The sequence below is a fragment of the Schistocerca gregaria genome, chromosome 5 (genome assembly GCF_023897955.1).
Source record: "Schistocerca gregaria isolate iqSchGreg1 chromosome 5, iqSchGreg1.2, whole genome shotgun sequence".
Taxonomy (NCBI): domain Eukaryota; kingdom Metazoa; phylum Arthropoda; class Insecta; order Orthoptera; family Acrididae; genus Schistocerca; species Schistocerca gregaria.
The window spans coordinates 414,307,687-414,325,856 of NC_064924.1; the positions used below are offsets into that span (position 1 = coordinate 414,307,687).

An 18,170-nucleotide genomic window follows, 5' to 3' on the forward strand; every position below is an offset into this window, starting at 1 on the left:
TAGCAGTCATGTGAAATGGTAGCGTTAGGTGTGTCGAAGACGAGTAGTAAAACGCATCTCGAGCTGTTCCAAAATTTTTTTTTATTTGAAGGGATCGACAGCTTGACGGAGCATAATCGTGTTGGACTGAGTTCGTGCGGATTCCGTAATAAAGCTGTTTTGTCGAAAATCTGACATGGTACGTTCATGGTTGTGTAGAAATATAGGTTACATCTTACAAGAATTAAAACCGGCGTCCAAACAATGCTAATAATGCAGTTTATTATGAACATATAGTGCCTTCATTGGTCTAAAGTTGAGAGGTTTATCATTAAACGGCTTTTCACATTCAATATTATGTACGCTAGCTTTTTCGAGGCATCCCGCCGCTGCATGCACACTACCTGAAAAAAAAAGGGGAACACAGAAGATATAGTCCCGTATCAATGTAGCAGTGTACACAAACACGCCATCGGCGGATATGGAAATGATTAAAGTTCAATTCTCTGTCAGTAGAGAAACAACTGCCAGAGTGTATTAGTGCTGTTCGTGTTCAGCGTTGTTATCATGCCTGGGAGGCTATATAAGGAGTGTAAACGGCGGCAGATATTGAGTGATCACTGTGAAGTACACGGAGATGCAGCGTACTCGTGTGAGAAAGCGCTGTAGCACAGTAAAGGGTTTGAAAGAGGTCTCCATTTGGACAGCTGGCTGAATGGTGCAATGTCCAAATTTGTGAGGCTTTTAGATGTAACAGTGATCCGATGTGAGACTACAGGTGAACGTGAGGGCAGGGACCACGTCTGACCGTCACAACGGAAGACCGCTGTTTTGTGCACCAAGCACATTGTAGCCCCATCACGTCTGCTTCTTCCATACAAGCAGTGACTCCATGCAACATTCTGTGCCATTTCGCACAATTGGTCAGAGAGTGGTAGCAACCAGACTAGGGAATTAACATCCACTTGTAGAAATCCGTTGACGCTGCTACACGAACGACTGTCTTTCGAGTGTTGCCGTGGCCAGTAGGCACGGACTGCTGTTGAATGGTGTCGCACTGTGTTCAGCGATGAATCGTGGTTTTGCACAATCCTGGATGACCTTCATCGCAAGCTTGGCGGCGACTTCGTGGGAGGTCCCGGTCATCCAATCTCTATTGAGTGACGTATGAAAATTAACTGCCCACTTCAGTAACGTCGTTATTGTCAGAGAAGAATTGGAAGTATATAGACAGGCACATTTTTAGTTATTCTGGAACTCCACCATCATATAAAGCTACTAGTTAACCGTGCAAAATCTTATGTGAATTATTGATAATGAAGATAAAAGACCTTCAGAAATCACTTTCGTCAACGTGTTCTCTTGGCACACCATGCAATCTCTAAACCTGCTCGAGGGAAATATGCAACAACGTCGAAAAGCAGGTGATAGAAATATATGTTTTCCACAGTATATAGCTTCCTTCTAGCTGACTGGCAATGACACTTGCAGTCATACTCTATAGCTAGAGTCAGTAGCATTTTTATCGGCTTACATGTGACAGCAATTAGTTACCTTTCAGCAGAGTCTCCAGTTCATCGATTGCGAGCTTGTCCGTGGTCTGCAGGTCGCTCTCCAGCCCCGAGGTGCACACCCAGCGGAAAGGCCCGAATCCCAGCGAGAATATGTCCCTGTGCAGTGGAAAAGCGCCGTCGAGCAATTTAGGAAAGTCCCTAACTAGATTAAGTAAAGTAAAACTGTTTGCACACTGGACATGCAAATTTCACTTAACTACATCAGAATAACACCTCGCACAAACGTAGAAATGACGGAAGAGGTTATGAGAGCACCGGCGGTTTTATTGTGTCACTCTCAGTGCTTCACTCGTTCTGATATCATGGAGGTAGGTCATGCGCTGTTGTTATAAAACGCAACAGTTAATTACAGAATTGATCCTTTACTCTTTTACGTAAACAGAGAAGTTTGCGAATAATGTATAAATAAGAGAAACTATTAGATAAATCCTGTTAGATTAATAATGTTCACGAAACCAATGGATTGCAGTTTAAGGAAAATAAATGTTTATTCAATAATATTCACAGATGTGGGAATGATGGCCTCATATAAACCTCAGATTCAAATAAAAACTATTAAACAGTAACTAATGCGCGTAGTGCGAGCAGAGCATGTAATACAGAAATGATTTAACTATAACTGATGTTTGCAGTGCGAACAGAGGATCCAGTACAGAAATATGTGCGATCACGGTTCATTTAACTGCATTAATTCACGAAAATCGAAAACAAACACTCGAAGTTTGAAAGTGCACTTTCCAAATACTAATCGCAACATAAACTAAAGTTCTTATCCAGACTAACCACTACGAAAACATGCAACAGATCCATCAAACATGAATATAATAATAAATACAGCAAACAATTACAGTTCACAGCTGCCTCAAATCATGTAAACAAAGTTGAAGTTCGTAATGTCACGCAAAATCAACCACCCAAAACACAGACATGTAATCTAAGTCCAGTGATCAATTAAGTACTGAACTCGCATCCAGAAAATTATTCCACGACCAACGAAAAGCTGAGGTACATAACTTTGCACTCACAAAATTATTCCAAGTCCAACGAAAAAGTTAAAGAATGTCAGTCACGCAGCTGCTCGGACGCCCTGCTCTCTCGACAGAGTACATCTATATCTATATCTACATCTACACCTACAGCTACCCCTATTCTCGACGAACCAATTCACGGTGCGTGGTGGAGGGCACTTTGTCGACCATATTAGTTGTCGATTATCCCGTTCCAATCGACAATAGTAAAAGAAGCTGGAGAAATGAACACACAAAACAACGTGTATCTGGAAAGTATTTCGTACTCAATAGGACAGGCAGTTCTACAGGGCATTGCAACATTTGATCACAAGAATGGCGTTGTGTAAGAAAGAGAAGTCAATATTCAAAGACCTGTTCTTGAATTTATTATTGTTAGTCTTTTGTAAAAACTTTAAGATATGGTATATGATTTTTGTAGATTAGAGAACAACTAATTAAAATATTAATGGTGTATTTATTAATGACACTTGAAACAAGAAGTTTCTTACTGGCACTTAATAAGTTCTATAGGACGTTCTTAATAATGGTATCAGAATACCTTTCCGAGTGTTTGGATACAAAAAGAGATACACTGTTTTTTTAATTCTCCTGACAAATAAGAGATTCGGCACTTATAACGTTTGATATTTCCACACTTTATTTGTAGATTGAAGCAATATATCGGTTCACTCTCTTAAGGACGCATGCTCTAGGAAATTTCCGGATTTCTAGAAATAAGAAGAGAGGACTACAAAGGAAGTTGAATAGATGACGTCACAAATTACACATAAGCAACATGAATGAGTAGAGCTGAAGACTGCAACGCAGTGAAATGTTTAGATGAGACCTTTATTCAGAAGTGGATGTCAGATTATGTGGTTGGTGATGATTGTGGTTTATGCAATGCGCTTCGCAGCTCGCTAGTCGTGCTGCTGAGCGCTCACCACCGAGCTGCACACGTCTGTGTGAACAGGCGTTTTTGTGTCATATTCATTATTCACAAATATATTGTCGTTAAAGAATTGCCTTTTTATCTCTCTCGTTTTTTAACCACGTGACTAGCAGGCAGATAATGAAGCGACACAGAATTACCGAGAGCACTAATTGACAGCACAATTCACGAAGCCTCACATTGTTTTTACTGTTTTACTATTTGGAGCTCTGATATCTGAAATGCGCTTACATTTCATGTTAATATTTGGTGACCTCTCTTTCAATAATTTACGTATCTCATCAAATATTTACCTGATGCAATAGATACAGGGACTAAATGAGTGCCTGTGAAAATAGATTTGTCTTCCATAAGCTTTGCTTTACTTATTGATTTTATTTTATGTATGCTAGTATACCTCTCTATTTGGGCCCTAATATTAATAGTTCTGTTAGCCAGTTGCGCTGAAATATTATAGGTATTGGCTGCACGAGAAAAATGTCACCCATTACCTCACTTGACACGTTCAATTTAATGCCCGACCGCGCAGGTGGGAGGCGTCATTAACATAGACATAACTGAACTGTATCTTCTCAGTACTCGAGCTGTGTCATTTCGAATAACAAACGGTAGACACGTTTCTTTCTGAAAGAGTCAGCAAGGGGAACTCAACGAACGGGAACGGGCCAGATCCTAAAACACACAACTTTCGGCAGTTCGTCAGACAGATGTCACAAAACTTATATTTATTCATGTCTGCCGCTGACGACGTTACAGTGGAGTGGTACCGTCAGAAAAGGCGAAACCGAATCACCCCGCCGGTTGGTCTTAGGAACTGACTGATAGAAACTCCAAGTTTTATAGCGCATAGCACGAACCAGCTGTCAGATCGCTATACATATACGTCTACTCTCAGCAAGCCATTTTTGCGTGTGTGGTGGAGAGCATTTTGTCTACCACTGGCAGTTCTCCACTTTCCAATTCCAGACGCCACAGCGCGCGGAAGAAACAACTGGTAGTAAGCATATGTGGGATCCACCTGGCTAGCCGCGCGGTCTAACGCGCTGCTTCCCGAGCAGGAAGGCCTGCGGGTCCCCGGCACGAATCCGCCCGGCGGATTCCCTTATACTGCTTCAGTTACACCATGCCGGCGATTGCTGCGCAACCACTGTCTCCGCGTACGCGTGCACCATCGCTACTCTATCACTCAAACATTTGGGGTTATACTCGTACATTAGCCCTGGGTTCGGCGTGGGGCATCGGTGAGGTGTGTGGACTGCTGTGGCCTGTTGTGAAGTTGTGGACCACTGAGGGTCACGCCGGGAAGAAGTCTCTCCGTCATTGCTAGGTCCCCGGTTTAACACACACACACACACACACACACACACACACACACACAGGTCTAGCGCCACGGTCGCAGGTTCGAATCCTGCCTCGGGCATGGATGTGTGTGATGTCCTTAGGTTAGTTAGGTTTAAGTAGTTCAAAGTTCTGGGGGACTTATGACCACAGCAGTTGAGTCCCATAGTGCTCAGAGCCATTTGAACCATTTTTGAACACACACACACACACACACACACACACACACACACACACACACACACACACACACACAAGTCTTCGTGGGGTGAGTTCGAATCTCTCTTTGGTCTTTTCGCAGTATATATGTAGATGGAAGTAATATATCGGTTCACTCTTCTAGAAACATATGGTCCAGCAGTTGAATTTTGCCAGAAAAAATCACCGTGAGTAAACGCAATGCTTTTCTTTGGATCCTGACTGTAAATCGCCCTCTGGAGATGTGCCAAACAAGTGGACTAAGGACGGAGAAGATTCACTATGGTTTAATGAAAAAACTGAAAAAATTCTGAATGAGAACATCGTGGAAAAGTCAACAGGTAAAAGTTAGTAGAAATTCGTGCGTGTATAAAAAGATCGATACCTGAAGCATGCAACGACTTCCATCGCTGTACTTTAGCGTAAGATCTTACCGACGTCAAGACAAAGTTCGGATCTTACGTAAAATCACTCATCGGCTCGAAGGCTTCTCCAATCACTCATCGAACAGGCTGATGTGGAAACAGAACTCAGCAAATCTAAAGCTGAAATTTTAAATTTCGCGTTTAAGAAATCACTCACACAGGACTTTCGTACAGACATGGCTTGCCTGGTTAGCCGTGCGATCTAAAGCACTGCTTTCCGGGCGAGAAAGCGTGCCGGTCCGGGGCACGAAACCGACAGGCGGATTAGTGTCGAGGTCCGGTGTGTCGGCCAGCCAGTGGATGGTTTTTAAGGAGGTTTTCCATCTGCCCCGGCGAATGCGGGCTGGTTCCCCTTATTTTGCCTCAGTTACACTATGTCAGCGATTGCTGCGCAAACACTGCCTCCACGTACGCGTACACCATCATTACTCTACCACGCAAACATTTGAGGTTATACTCGTCTGGTATGAGACGTTCCCAGGGGGTCCACTGGGGGCCGAACCGCACAATAACCTTGGATTCGGTGTGGGATGACGGTGGGGTGAGTGGACTGCTGCAGCTTGTCGTGGGGTTGTGACCCACTGAGGGCTACAGTCTGGACGAAGCCTCTCCGTCGTTTCTAGGTCCCCAGTTCCATACAACACAATAAAATACAATCGTCAGACATACCGTGGTTTAACCGTCGCACACGATAATAGGCATCCATGGCATAGAGAAACAGCAGGATGAGTCAGAAACAAGTCAGCGCCATGTCTTTACAGAATCCCAGTTCGGTTTTACAGAAAGTCCTCTACGGCACTGGCCCGTTATTTAGCTTGAAGTTATCGTGAGACTCTCGCCTATCGCATGTCACAAGCAACTGCAAAAAAGCGCATGTGACTCCTGTATGTAAGAACAGTAAATGAACCGACCAATATCCTTAACATCGATTTTATGCAAAATTTTGAGTATATTATAAGTTCAAATATGATAAATTTCTTTGAGACAGAAAAACTTCTCCTACAAATTGTTTTATGCCGTCAGTGCTCGTTAGCTGGTTCCGAAAAGTTACTCCTAAGTAATTTACCGCAGTTATTATTTCCAGGGGCTGATGACCAATAGTGTAATCGAACAGTAATGGATTTATTCGCCTAATTGTGTGGAATACTTTACGCCTAGGTATTTTACAGTAGTTACTGTTTACAGTGATCTGTTATCGATAGTGTAATCGATAAGGAGTGGATTTCTCTTCCTGTTTACGCACAATATGTTACATTTCCTTTCGTTCAGGATCAAATGCCAGTCCCTGTACCAGCCATCTGTTCCCTGTAGTTTTCCTGCAATTCGTTACAATTTTCTGGCTTTGCAAACTTCCTATGGCCAACAACATCACTTGCGAGAAACCCCTTGGAGCTTTTTACGTTATCCGCTAGATCATTTATACAAATTGTAAACAATGATGGTCCTGTCACACTTGCTTGGAGAGGGCTCACTGTCCGTTTTGTTCCGGTAAGAGTGGCGTGTTGAATTCTGTCATTAGGGAAGTCCTGATTCCAATTGAAGCTACTATTTTATTCACTAAACGACAATGAGGAATTGTATGAAATGACTTCCTGAAGTCGTGAGCTGTAAGACAGCAGCAGAATATCCGTGAGGCTGTTCGCGAAGGATTCTGCTATACTCGTATGTAGGTAAGCCAGAAAATTGTATCAAATTTGGAAATATGTGTAGATGCACATCGATCGTTGCAGGGAGTAGTAGGTGATTTTTAATCATGAACAGTCACAACCGCAAAATATCTTAGATTATGAGTCCAGATCGACACAAAATGGAGTGACTTCATAGAAGTTGTCGTAGGACAATCAGGTGACAGAGATATTAATTGGAAGAACCCTGTCCGGCCGCGGTGGCCTAGCGGTACTAGGCGCTTCAGCCCGGAACCGCGTGACTACTACGGTCGCAGGTTCGAATCCTGCCTCGGGCATAGATATGTGTGATTGATGTCCTTAGGTTAGTTAGGTTTAAGTAGGTCTAAGTTATAGGGGACTGATGACCTCCGATGTTAAGTCTCATAGTGCTCAGACCCATTTGAACCATTTTGGAAGAACCCCGAGGCCATGAAACGTTGCCACGGAAGAGCTGGCGCGCCAGTGCCTCATTAGGCCGATCCTTGAGTATTGCTTACCAGTTTGAAACACTAACGAGGTAAGATATTTAGGCGGCCGGAGTAGCCGTGCGGTTCTAGGCGCTTCAGTCAGGAACCGCCCGACTGCTACGGTTGCAGGTTCGAATCCTCCCTCGGGCATGGATGTGAGTGATTGATGTCCTTAGGTTAGTTAGGTTTAAGTAGTTCTAAGTTCTAGGCGACTGATGACCTCAGAAGTTAAGTCGCATAGTGCTCAGAGCCATTTGAACCAAGCCATTAGATAATTACGGGAGATAGTGAATATCCAATGAAGAGCAGTACGTTTTGTACCAGATTCGTTTAGTAAGTTTGAGAGCATTGTTGACATATTCATCTAACTACAATATCAGACGCTGTAAGAGAAGCGTTCTGGATCACATAGAAGTTTGTTGATAAAATTTGACACCAGCCTAACGCAAGATGGCTCGTTGCCGCAAGCAGCCACGTACTGTGCCGTGCTGGCGCAGCATCGCACCGCGACACTCGCCTTGCCGCTGCAGCCCGCCAGTCGCCGAAACCAGGGACGCTTCGTCATGTGGGGTAGTTGGCACTCGCAGCAGCCACTTCGCAACAAACTCTTTGTGGTGGTATAAATAGTGACCGTCCAGCCAGGGTGGTCGTTGGCTAGAACCAGGGAGTCGGCATCGCTGTAGTACTGCTCGTCGTCCAGATAGGACCCCGTGGCAGGACGTCCAGCCGCAGCATTGATGGGCCGGGTGTCGAACTGAGGTTCTCCCAGTCATTGAACCACTGGACGCCCACCAGCGCCAGACGCTGCCAGCCATCTAGCTCTGTCCAAGGTCAAGCCCGACTGTGCTGCCTCGGACCGTAGCTGAGCCAGCACCGCCGGTAGCCTCAGTATGCAGACATGGCTGGGTTGCTGCGGTGCTTTACTTATATGTATCGACAGCCAGGCTGCGTCACCATTACGCTTTGTGCACCAACGACCAAGAGCATGGTGGGCACGTCCTCCTCCTAAACACTGTTGGGTCGTAAGTAGCGGCTACTGCTGCTTGTGACTAACTTGACCAACCATCCTGTACCAGAGAACACTCGCAGCACCCTTTGTCGTACATTCCTGGTAAGAGGCAGGCAACATATTTCTGACTCCAAAGCTACACTCACAAAATGACCATCAGGAACAAAAGAGAGAAATTCGAGTTTACGCGCAAGCTTTACTGGCAGTCATTGCAGGAGGCTGGTGACAATGATACCCAAAGACACACCATCATATGGCCTAAGGTATTGATGTAGAGGTGAATTTTCGAATGAATTTAGTACAGTGTATACACTTTTAATGGTGAACAGTGTGCTCCCAAACAAGAGCGTACACAGAATCTGAGTTAGTGAGGGAAGGGGGTAAGGGACCTCATATTAATTCTGTAAAAGGGTACAATTTCTTATCAAACAAAAACTTAGAACTACTGAGATACTTTTTTATTAATAAAATATTCTTGGGTTTCAAGCTGCGTCACGTGGTTAACTACCCACAAGCTCTCGGCAGATATCTCCCCTCCCACTGTCAAGTGCTTGCTGTCGTGTGCATGCCGCTGTCGTGCTTGTATAGTCACGCCGTCGCCAGTGACGTCATTGGTGCGCCGAACGCCGCGCCCTTTTCATGTTTCCAATCAGATGATCCCAGCCCATACTAAGCTGCCATCCACCGTCGTTACTGAAGTTGTCCGCTATTTTGATTTCCATTTCTTAATTTATTACCCTATCCCAGAAGCCCTTGGTCGGTTTAGTAATAAAAGTCTCGTCGAATGCAGTTCGGCGTCCGTTTTGCAGTGCATGTTCCGCTACAGCTGATTTTTTGGAATAGCATAGGAGGAAACACCTTTCAGGTTCTAGGCAGCGCTACTGAATAGTGCGAACATCTGATCGACATAAAATTGCCTACATCCACCCGGTATTTTACATATTACAGGTGTTCTGAGGCTCATATCTTTTTACTGAACCGGCCGGAGTGGCCGAGCGGTTCTAGGCACTACTGTCTGGAACCGCGCGACCGCTACCGTCGCAGGTTCGAATCCTGCCTCGGGCATGGATATGTGTGATGTCCTTAGGTTAGTTAAGTTTAAGTAGTTCTAAGTTCTAGGGGACTGATGACCTCAGATGTTAAGTCCCATAGTGCTCAGAGCCATTTGAACCATTTGTTTTTACTGGCTTCATTAGTTGCCGAATCTTTGCTGGGGGCCTGCCTACTGCGTCGGTCTTATGCCTCTTCAGGAGCTGGCTACTCTTCCGTCTTCTTGAGCCAGATTGGAGGAAATTATCAAAGGGTAATCGCTGGAAGAGACTGTTATTAAGAACCTTCTCCCTCAGGTATCCAGATCACCCACTTTCTACGGCCTGCCAAAGGAACGTAAGCAGGGTACAATTGTAAGGTGTATAGCGAACACCATCGGATCGCCGATCGGATAGATTGCAAATCATTTGGCCAGCCTCATTTCGATACATGTTGGACCCTGTGTGCACCATATAAAGAATACGGCGGACTTCATTCATCGATTTAAACGTCTACGTTTGATATGGTTAGTTTTGGTGTGGTTTCCCTAGTCACATCCTTGCCCATCACAGGCACTACAGCTTTGTTGTCCCGGCTCTTTGATGACACTGTCTTGGATTTACTTAAGCATACCCTGACGTTATTCTATTTTTCCATGGTGGAAAATATTTCAGCCAAATCGTCGGCGTCGAGGAGTCCATTAGCTCCAACTGTAATCAGTATCTATATCGAGCATTTCGAGCACATCGCCTTGGACACTTGGGCACTGCTTCTGAAAGTCGAGTTGCAATTATCGCTACGTTGATGATATCTTCGTCATACGGTCTCACGGACATGAAATGCTGGGAGAATTCCTGGAACACATCAATAACATCCACGACCACATAAAGTTCACGATAGAAGTAGAGACGGACGGTTCCTTGCCGTTCCTGGACATCACCGTCCGCTGTACACTCAATGGATATCTCGGTCAGAGCGTCTACCGCAAGCCCATCCTCACTGATCGGTATCTGCACGCCACCAGCTACCAGCACACAGCACAAAACCGGCCACTTCTGAGGAATTTGGTACAGCAAGCTGAAACTGTCTCTTACGCCGAAAACCTGACGAGGGAACTGAGCCACTTACTTAACGTTTTCAAGGGAAACGATTACAACAGATGAATTTCGCAAGGAATTTCATATAAGTAAAATGTACAGTAGAATTTGTTTACTGTTTTGTGGCTCAATAACAGGGAAAGTGAACTGGCTCCTGAAAAGGCATAAAATCGACACAGACTTCAGACCCCCGGCAGAGATGCGGCAGCTAGTGAAGCCTGTGAAAGACGCTCTAGACATCACAACACCTGGATGTGTCGGTCACTTGTCGGCACTATTGAACAGAGCCGTGCTCAATTGTAGCGGAACATGCACTGCAAAACAGACACCGAATTGCATTCCACGAGACTTATTACTAAACGGACCGGCGGCTTCTGGGACAGTTTTATAAATGAAGCAACGGAGATCAAAATATCGGGCAACACCCACAATAAGAGAAAATTACAGCTGAGTACGGCCTCAGATCCTGTGATTAGAGAGTTAAAGCGGGCGTGGCGGACGCGACAGCAAAACATTATCATACTTCGTGTGGGAGCACCAATGACGTCGTGGCTATATGAGCATGGTAGTGGCATCCACATGATAGTCAACCACTTGGCAATGGTAGGCGAAAAATTTGCCGAAAGCTATTTAGTAGTTAACCACTTGACGCGGCTTGAAACCTGAGAATATTTTATTAATGAGTATCGTCACGACAGCACGAATTCATAGCTGTTTTTATTAACAGCCAATTATACTAATAATGTCACTTTAGAGTAAGTATCTATTACGTACTCTGAAGAGCCAAAGAAACTGGAACACCTGCCTAATATCATGTAGGGACCTCGCGAGCACGTAAAAGTGCCGCAACACGACGTGGCATGGACTCGACTAATGTCTGTAGTAGTGCTGGAGGAAACTGACACCATGAATCTTGCAGGGCTGTCAATAAATCCGTAGGAATACGACGGGGTGGAGATCTCTTCTGAAGAGCACTTTGCAAGGCTTCCCAGATATGCTCAGTAGTGTTCATGTCTTGGAAGTGTTCCTGGAACCACCTTGTAGCAATTATGGACGTGTGGGGTGTCGCATTGTCGTGCTGGAATTGCTCAAGTCCGTCAGAATGCACAATGCACATGCGTGGATGCAAGTTATCAGACAGGATTCTTACATATGTGTCACCTGTCAGAGTCGTATCTAGACATATCAGGGGTCCCATGGACCCATACCACTCTAACTGCACACGTCCCACACCACTGCAAAGCCTCGACCAGCTTGAACAGTCCCCTGCTGACTTGCACGGTCCATGCATTCATGAGGTTGTGTCCATACCCATACACGTCCATCAGCTCCATACAGTTTGAAACGAAACTCGTCCGACCAGGCAACATGTTTCCTGTCCTCAACAGACCAATGTCGGTGTTCACGGTACCAGGCGAGGTGTAAAGCTTTGTGTCGTGCAGTCATCAATGGTACACGAGTGAGCATCGGCGGCAGAGAGCAGGCAAACGAAGTCCACGTTGACGAACTGCATTGCTGCGGATAAGAGTCAGGCTCATTTACACGCGGTACACTGTATTATACGTTCAATCTATGAGGGGAATAATAAATCTTAAAACCAATTTTGATGTATCGTCATGAGAGAAATATTAATTCACGTCCACTGCTCCACAGATTTACTACGCGTGACGTCGGGAGGCGGGAAGATATGACACAGTGTTTTCTCAAAATGACATTGAAACTGCTTGCAATAATTACATTGCAATTTGGACTGCATAATAAGTAAAAATTTAATACACAACAAAATCAACTTGAAGCACAAACTGAAATCATCATATTCGCGTGACCTCTGCTTTTGCTCAATAGAATTTTTAAAATGTGTAAGGCAGGGCTTCCCAACGTGTGGTCCGCGGACCCCATAGGGGACCGCCGGCTCTTTCTAGGGGTCCGCGGCCACCTGTCACCAAATCGTGTAAAATAATGAATACAATTATTGAATAAAAATGTGAACAAATTCATCACTTCTTTTCGTGTGAAAAACATGTGTACTTTTACTTCAGGTCGTATTCCCAAGCAGCCTTTGCGGTTCCTAAATGAGAACGCATACACAGTTTAGTGCCTGAGAATGCGGCTTCTCTGATCGACTGTTTCGCAACAATCCTGGGGTCGTTTGAGCGCCGGCTCAAGGCGCTAGATGCTCTGAAACCTTTTACGCATGAACGGAGCAAACTTTGTCGACCAATCACAGCGCTCGCTGTCACGTATGCGGCCCCAGGCATCATTAAATGTTAAACTTGCTTTTTTAGTGCACTACCTATTTCATAAGTCGAGTTTTGACCTTCAAATTTTTTCATTCATCTCTAAACCAAAGACTATTGATAATTCGGGGGGGGGGGGGGGGGAGGAAGGGGGACATTGGGAACATGGCACTTACATTAAGAAGCTTTCAGTTCTCATGGCATTACCTCTGTAATTTAAAGTTACTGTGCTCTTGACTGACTAGGTGTCCGCCATCGATTTTCGACTGAAGAAAGGGTCCGCCAGCTGAAAAGGTTAGGAAGCCCTGGTGTAAGGTATCTGTGTGTGTGTTTTTTTATGATAGGTAAGTGTAATCACTGCGCGTAAAAAAGAATTAGTCGTAGAAAAGACTAATGTAAAAGACTATCGTAAAAATGGTCCGTAAGTTGTCATATTTTTCTTTGATAATGGGCACTATAAGAGTAAACTAACACGTTCGATATTACAGTGAGAGACCGCATTTATAATCCACTGAACAAGCAAACAATTAACCGTCATCTGCGAATAACTCCAGGGAATTTGACCGATAACATCGAAAACCACCGATATCTCGACAATTAGCAGTTGCTGTCATTTTAGGGCTTTATCCAGTGCGTGCCTTGAAAATGACAGGTTTACAACATAGTGGGAGAAGCTCAACTTCTCCTTGGGCAATATGTAGAAGATTATAGTCTGCATAATTGAAAGGATACCAAGTCCTAATCAAAAAGGTTTGGAAGTTCTCATTATTATGCATGCAACTGATATGTTGACAGACACGTTTTTTAAACCAAGAGTCTTTAAAACTAAGAAATATTATTACTTTGTTTCAAAGTCTACATCGTAATACCATCGTCACTTCTATTCGAGTCTGTTTCCGAACAATATGATTTTAAATTTACGATGATAGGTTCAACGCTTATATCCATCACCTGTCGAACTCTTCTTTCTGAAGCTTTTCAGTATGCCACACAGTCTGTGACCACGCTACAAGTGAGATGTTGTCTATTGACTCATTTTCTGTCTGTCATTTCGTTGAATGGTTCGCACGCTAACACTTGTTGATGGCCCAGCATTGAAGTCTGCAGCAATTTGCGGAAGGGTTGCACTTCTGTCACGTTGAACGATTCTCTTCAGTCGTTGTTGGTCCTATTCCTGCAGAATGTTTTTCCGGCAGCAGCGACGTCGGAGATTTGACGTATTACATGATTCCTCATATTCACGGTACGATCGTGAAATTGTCGTAGGGGAAAATCACCACTTCATCGCTTCCTCGGAGACACTGTGTCCCATCGCTCGTGCGCCGACTACAACACTACGTTCAAACTCACTTAAATCTTAATAACCTGCCGTTGTAGCAGCAGTAACCGATCTAACAACTGCGACAGACACTTGTCTTATGTAACCATTGCCGTCAGCAGTGCTTTATTCTGCCTATTTACATATCTCTGTATTTGAATACGTGTGCCTATACCAGTTTCTTTGGCGCTTGAGTGTAAGTAGTCCTTAGTTGGAAGAGTGTAGTTTGTATGAGATTTGTGCATATTATTTTGTTACCTGTATACACTCATTGCTAGTCAATACCCAACATATATTCTGACTTACATCAAATTGATACTGAACTGATTTGTTTGTCTGTGTAGCGAAGATTAAAGTTTTTAAACTTCCTGGAAGATTAAAACTGTGTGCTAGGCTGGACCTTGAACCCGGAACCCTATCTGTCGTGGGAAATTTTCTGACCGACTGAGCTATCAGGGTACGATTCGCGACCCACCCTGATTGATCCACTTCCACCAGCACTCTTCTCCTATCGTACAAACTTCACAAAAGTTCATCCCGCTTATCTGTCGGATCTAGCACTGGAAGAAGGGATATTCCCGGGAAATGGCTTAGTCACAGCCTAAGGGATTGTTTCCAGAATGAATTTTCACTCTGTAGCAGAGAATGCCCTGGTGTGGAACTTCTTAGTAAATTAGGTATCAATAAAGTTCCGCCATAATTTTAAAAAATAATAACTTGGAAACTATTAGTGAATCGTGTTTGGTTGTCAGCGTTTAAATAGTTCCCAAAGTTGTTTTCTTCTTTGTTGCAGATTTGACCTGGAGTGCATCAAAATGGCGACAGACCAGACGAAGGCGCAATATGTCATCTATTATGCAAACCCACACAATACACATGAACACATCCGTGAAAGGACGAAGCTTAATGTTTGGTGTGACCTAGACACACAATACACGTGAACACATCTGTGATAGGCCGCAGCTTAATGTTTAGTGTGACCTACACACGGCAACATAACAGGCGCCTTTTGCTTCCAGGAGACAACTACGTCGCGAAATGTTTACTTGAACAGCTTGAGCAGTTCCTGCTACCACAGATCGAAATCAACAGCTGCCTCTCATCTTACAGTATGACGGAGCATCCCCACGCAGGAATCTGGGTGTGTCGGGTGTACTGAATGACACATTTCCTGAGAGATGGACTGATCGTGATGGCCACCACGCTCTCCCGATATCATGCCATTAGGCTTCTTTTTGTGGGGCTCCGCCAGAGATCGCATGTGCATTAAACCAGTCAATTGCATTGCTACCCTTTCTGCACGAATCAATGAAGCGACCGGAACTGTTGATGCTGCAATAATGACCCGCAGGACTAAAATACTGCCTCGATGCTCTACGAGCGAATAGTGGAGCTCGCACTGAAATTCTGGCCTAACGTAAAAAGACTTTGAGAGCTGCTAAACGTTTTTCAACAAACTGCTCTTTCTCGAATAGTTCTCAAGTTATACTCTTATTAAATGATAGCAGCACTTGATGGGCACCTTGCTTCATGTCGCGTGAACATCTTATTTGCGAACAGAGATATATTTGCTGTTTCCGCTTGTTTGCCACTGCTGGCTTTCCACCCTTGACATTTCTTCCGTCTAAGTTCTGTGAGTGTCGCCTACTGTCTTCACATTTTCGTATACTCTTCCTTTACAACGCTTCCTCTTATGTCTCACTGTAAATCGTTTAAATGCTACGTATTGCTATGTTTTGTTTTGCTTTTAAAGTATTCTAGTTATGATCTTATTAATATTTGTTTCCTCTCACCCACCCTCACCTTAAGCAGTCCCTCCCCTGTTTAAGCGCTGCCTCTTCACATCTCTCACCAGCCTCTACCTGTGTACCTCGGAGACCGTTAGGTTCGTTATAAGTTCATACGTTATTTTTATAACCTTCTTAAAATTTGGAAGTGGTTTTGTACAACATTATTTCTTTTATATTATGTAATTCATACCCCGCTGCTTTGAATTACTGATGTTTCTGTAATTTATTATCTTTGTACCTTCTTTAAAGATCGTTATGTGTCTTTATTCAGATTACCACTCGAAAATGCTACTGTTGGCTGAAAGCGATCAACGTATTTAAAAATAAATAAATAATTTGTTTCCAATAAAAACTGCACACTTCGATGCAGAGTGAAAGATTCATTCTGGTTACAATTTTATTTGGTGTGAAACCAGCTGCACTTAAATAATACTGTGCATGTGATGGTTGCTTGTTGTGTGTGTGTGTGTGTGTGTGTGTGTGTGTGTGTGTGTGTGTGTGTGTGTGTGCGTGTGTGCATGTGTGTGTGTGTGTGTGTGTGTGTGTGTGTGTGTGTGTGTGTATGTGTGTGTGTGTGTGTGTGTGTGTGTGTGTGTGTAAGCTGGCAAAATGGACGTTACCAGCATAAATTTGCCATAGATACGACGACGCAATGCAGTCACCACGACCCTATCGTCAAGCTGCGCTTTTACATCTCCGTATGATCATGAGCTTGCTAAGGCCTGAAAACTATACGGGGTGTTGAATAAGTAATGCAACAAATTTTACCTCAAAGTAGTTTGGCTTAATTCAGAATTCAGGTACACCATATTATCCCCCGCCCCCCTCCCCCCTTTTGCCAGCAAACCCTATTTTTCAACATATTCCCTGTTCAGTGTGATGGCCTTACGGGCACCCTAATTGGAGGACATGAGTGTCCGTTTTGTATGACACACGTTTGAGTACCCAACTGGTGGAAAAGTCCAGTTGAGCAGCGAGGTCTTTGATTGTGATCCGTCGATCATCTCCAATGAGTGTGTCCACACGTTCCACCACTGCAGCAGTCACAGTTGTGTGCACCAGCCAGAACGCTGGAGGTTGGACAGGTTTGCGACACACGCCGCGCCCAACGACTCAATGTGGTTTCCTTCACCTCCAAGTTTCTGTTCTGTTACATCTTCATATGATCAAGAGCCTGCTGAGGCCTGAAAACTACTAGGGGCGTTGAATAAGTACTGCAAAGTATTTTTTTCTCAAAGCAGTATGGTTTACTTCAGGATTCCAGTACACTATATTATGTCCCCCCCCCCTCCCTACCCCCCCTCCCTCTCCCGCCTTTCTTCTGGCAACAAATCCTGTTTTTCAACATAGTCTGTGTTCAGTGCGATAGCCTTAAGCCACCTTCATGAGGGGCTTTTATGTCCAATAGGTAGCACATAACTTTGAGTGCCACAACTTTGGACGAGTGTGTCAACTCTGCCAACAGAGACGTCCAGTTGAGCAGCAAGGTGTTTGTTTGTGATTCGTTGATCACCTCAAATGAGAGTGTCCGCACGTTGCAACATTGCAACAGTCACAGCTGAGTGCGGCAGCCGGAACGCTGAAGGTCGGAAGGGTTTGGGACAGACTCCTCGCCCAACAGCTCACTGTCATTTTATTCACTTCCAAGTCTCCTTAGACATTCTGCAAGCGCCTACGAATATCTGCGGTACTCTGGTTTTCCGCCAAAAGATACTCAATGACAGCTCACTGCGACGAACGCACCTCCGTTACAGACGATATTTTGAAGGCCACGTATACCCACGATGACCCACAGAAAATTCCGCATTTTTTTAAAACGAAACTGGCCTGTAAGAGAAAGTGTTTGCATTAGTTATTGAAAGCCCCTTGTAGTCAATGGTACAACATATATGTATCAAATTCAAAAGGCGACCTGTTGCATATTACACCTACATGGACCGCCGATATAATTGCCATTTCCTTGGTGTGGTGCGTGGGTGGTGCGTGGCGAGGGGAGGTGAGAGGGGCGCAGATGCCAACGCCTGACCCTCACTTGACACGCCCTTGTTCCCACATAATAATGATTTTTGGCTTTGTTCCC

At 44.4% G+C, this 18,170-nt stretch overlaps 1 protein-coding gene across 1 annotated transcript in view; it reads right to left on the bottom strand.

The window, feature by feature from the left end:
* The window catches only part of LOC126272393 (urocanate hydratase-like), a 391,889-nt gene that overhangs the window by 168,814 nt on the left and 204,905 nt on the right, over nucleotides 1-18,170 (bottom strand). Inside the window, exon 10 of the mRNA XM_049975217.1 lies at nucleotides 1,534-1,649. Within this exon, the coding sequence (XP_049831174.1) occupies nucleotides 1,534-1,649 (116 nt within the window). The remainder of the gene's footprint in view (nucleotides 1-1,533; nucleotides 1,650-18,170) is intronic.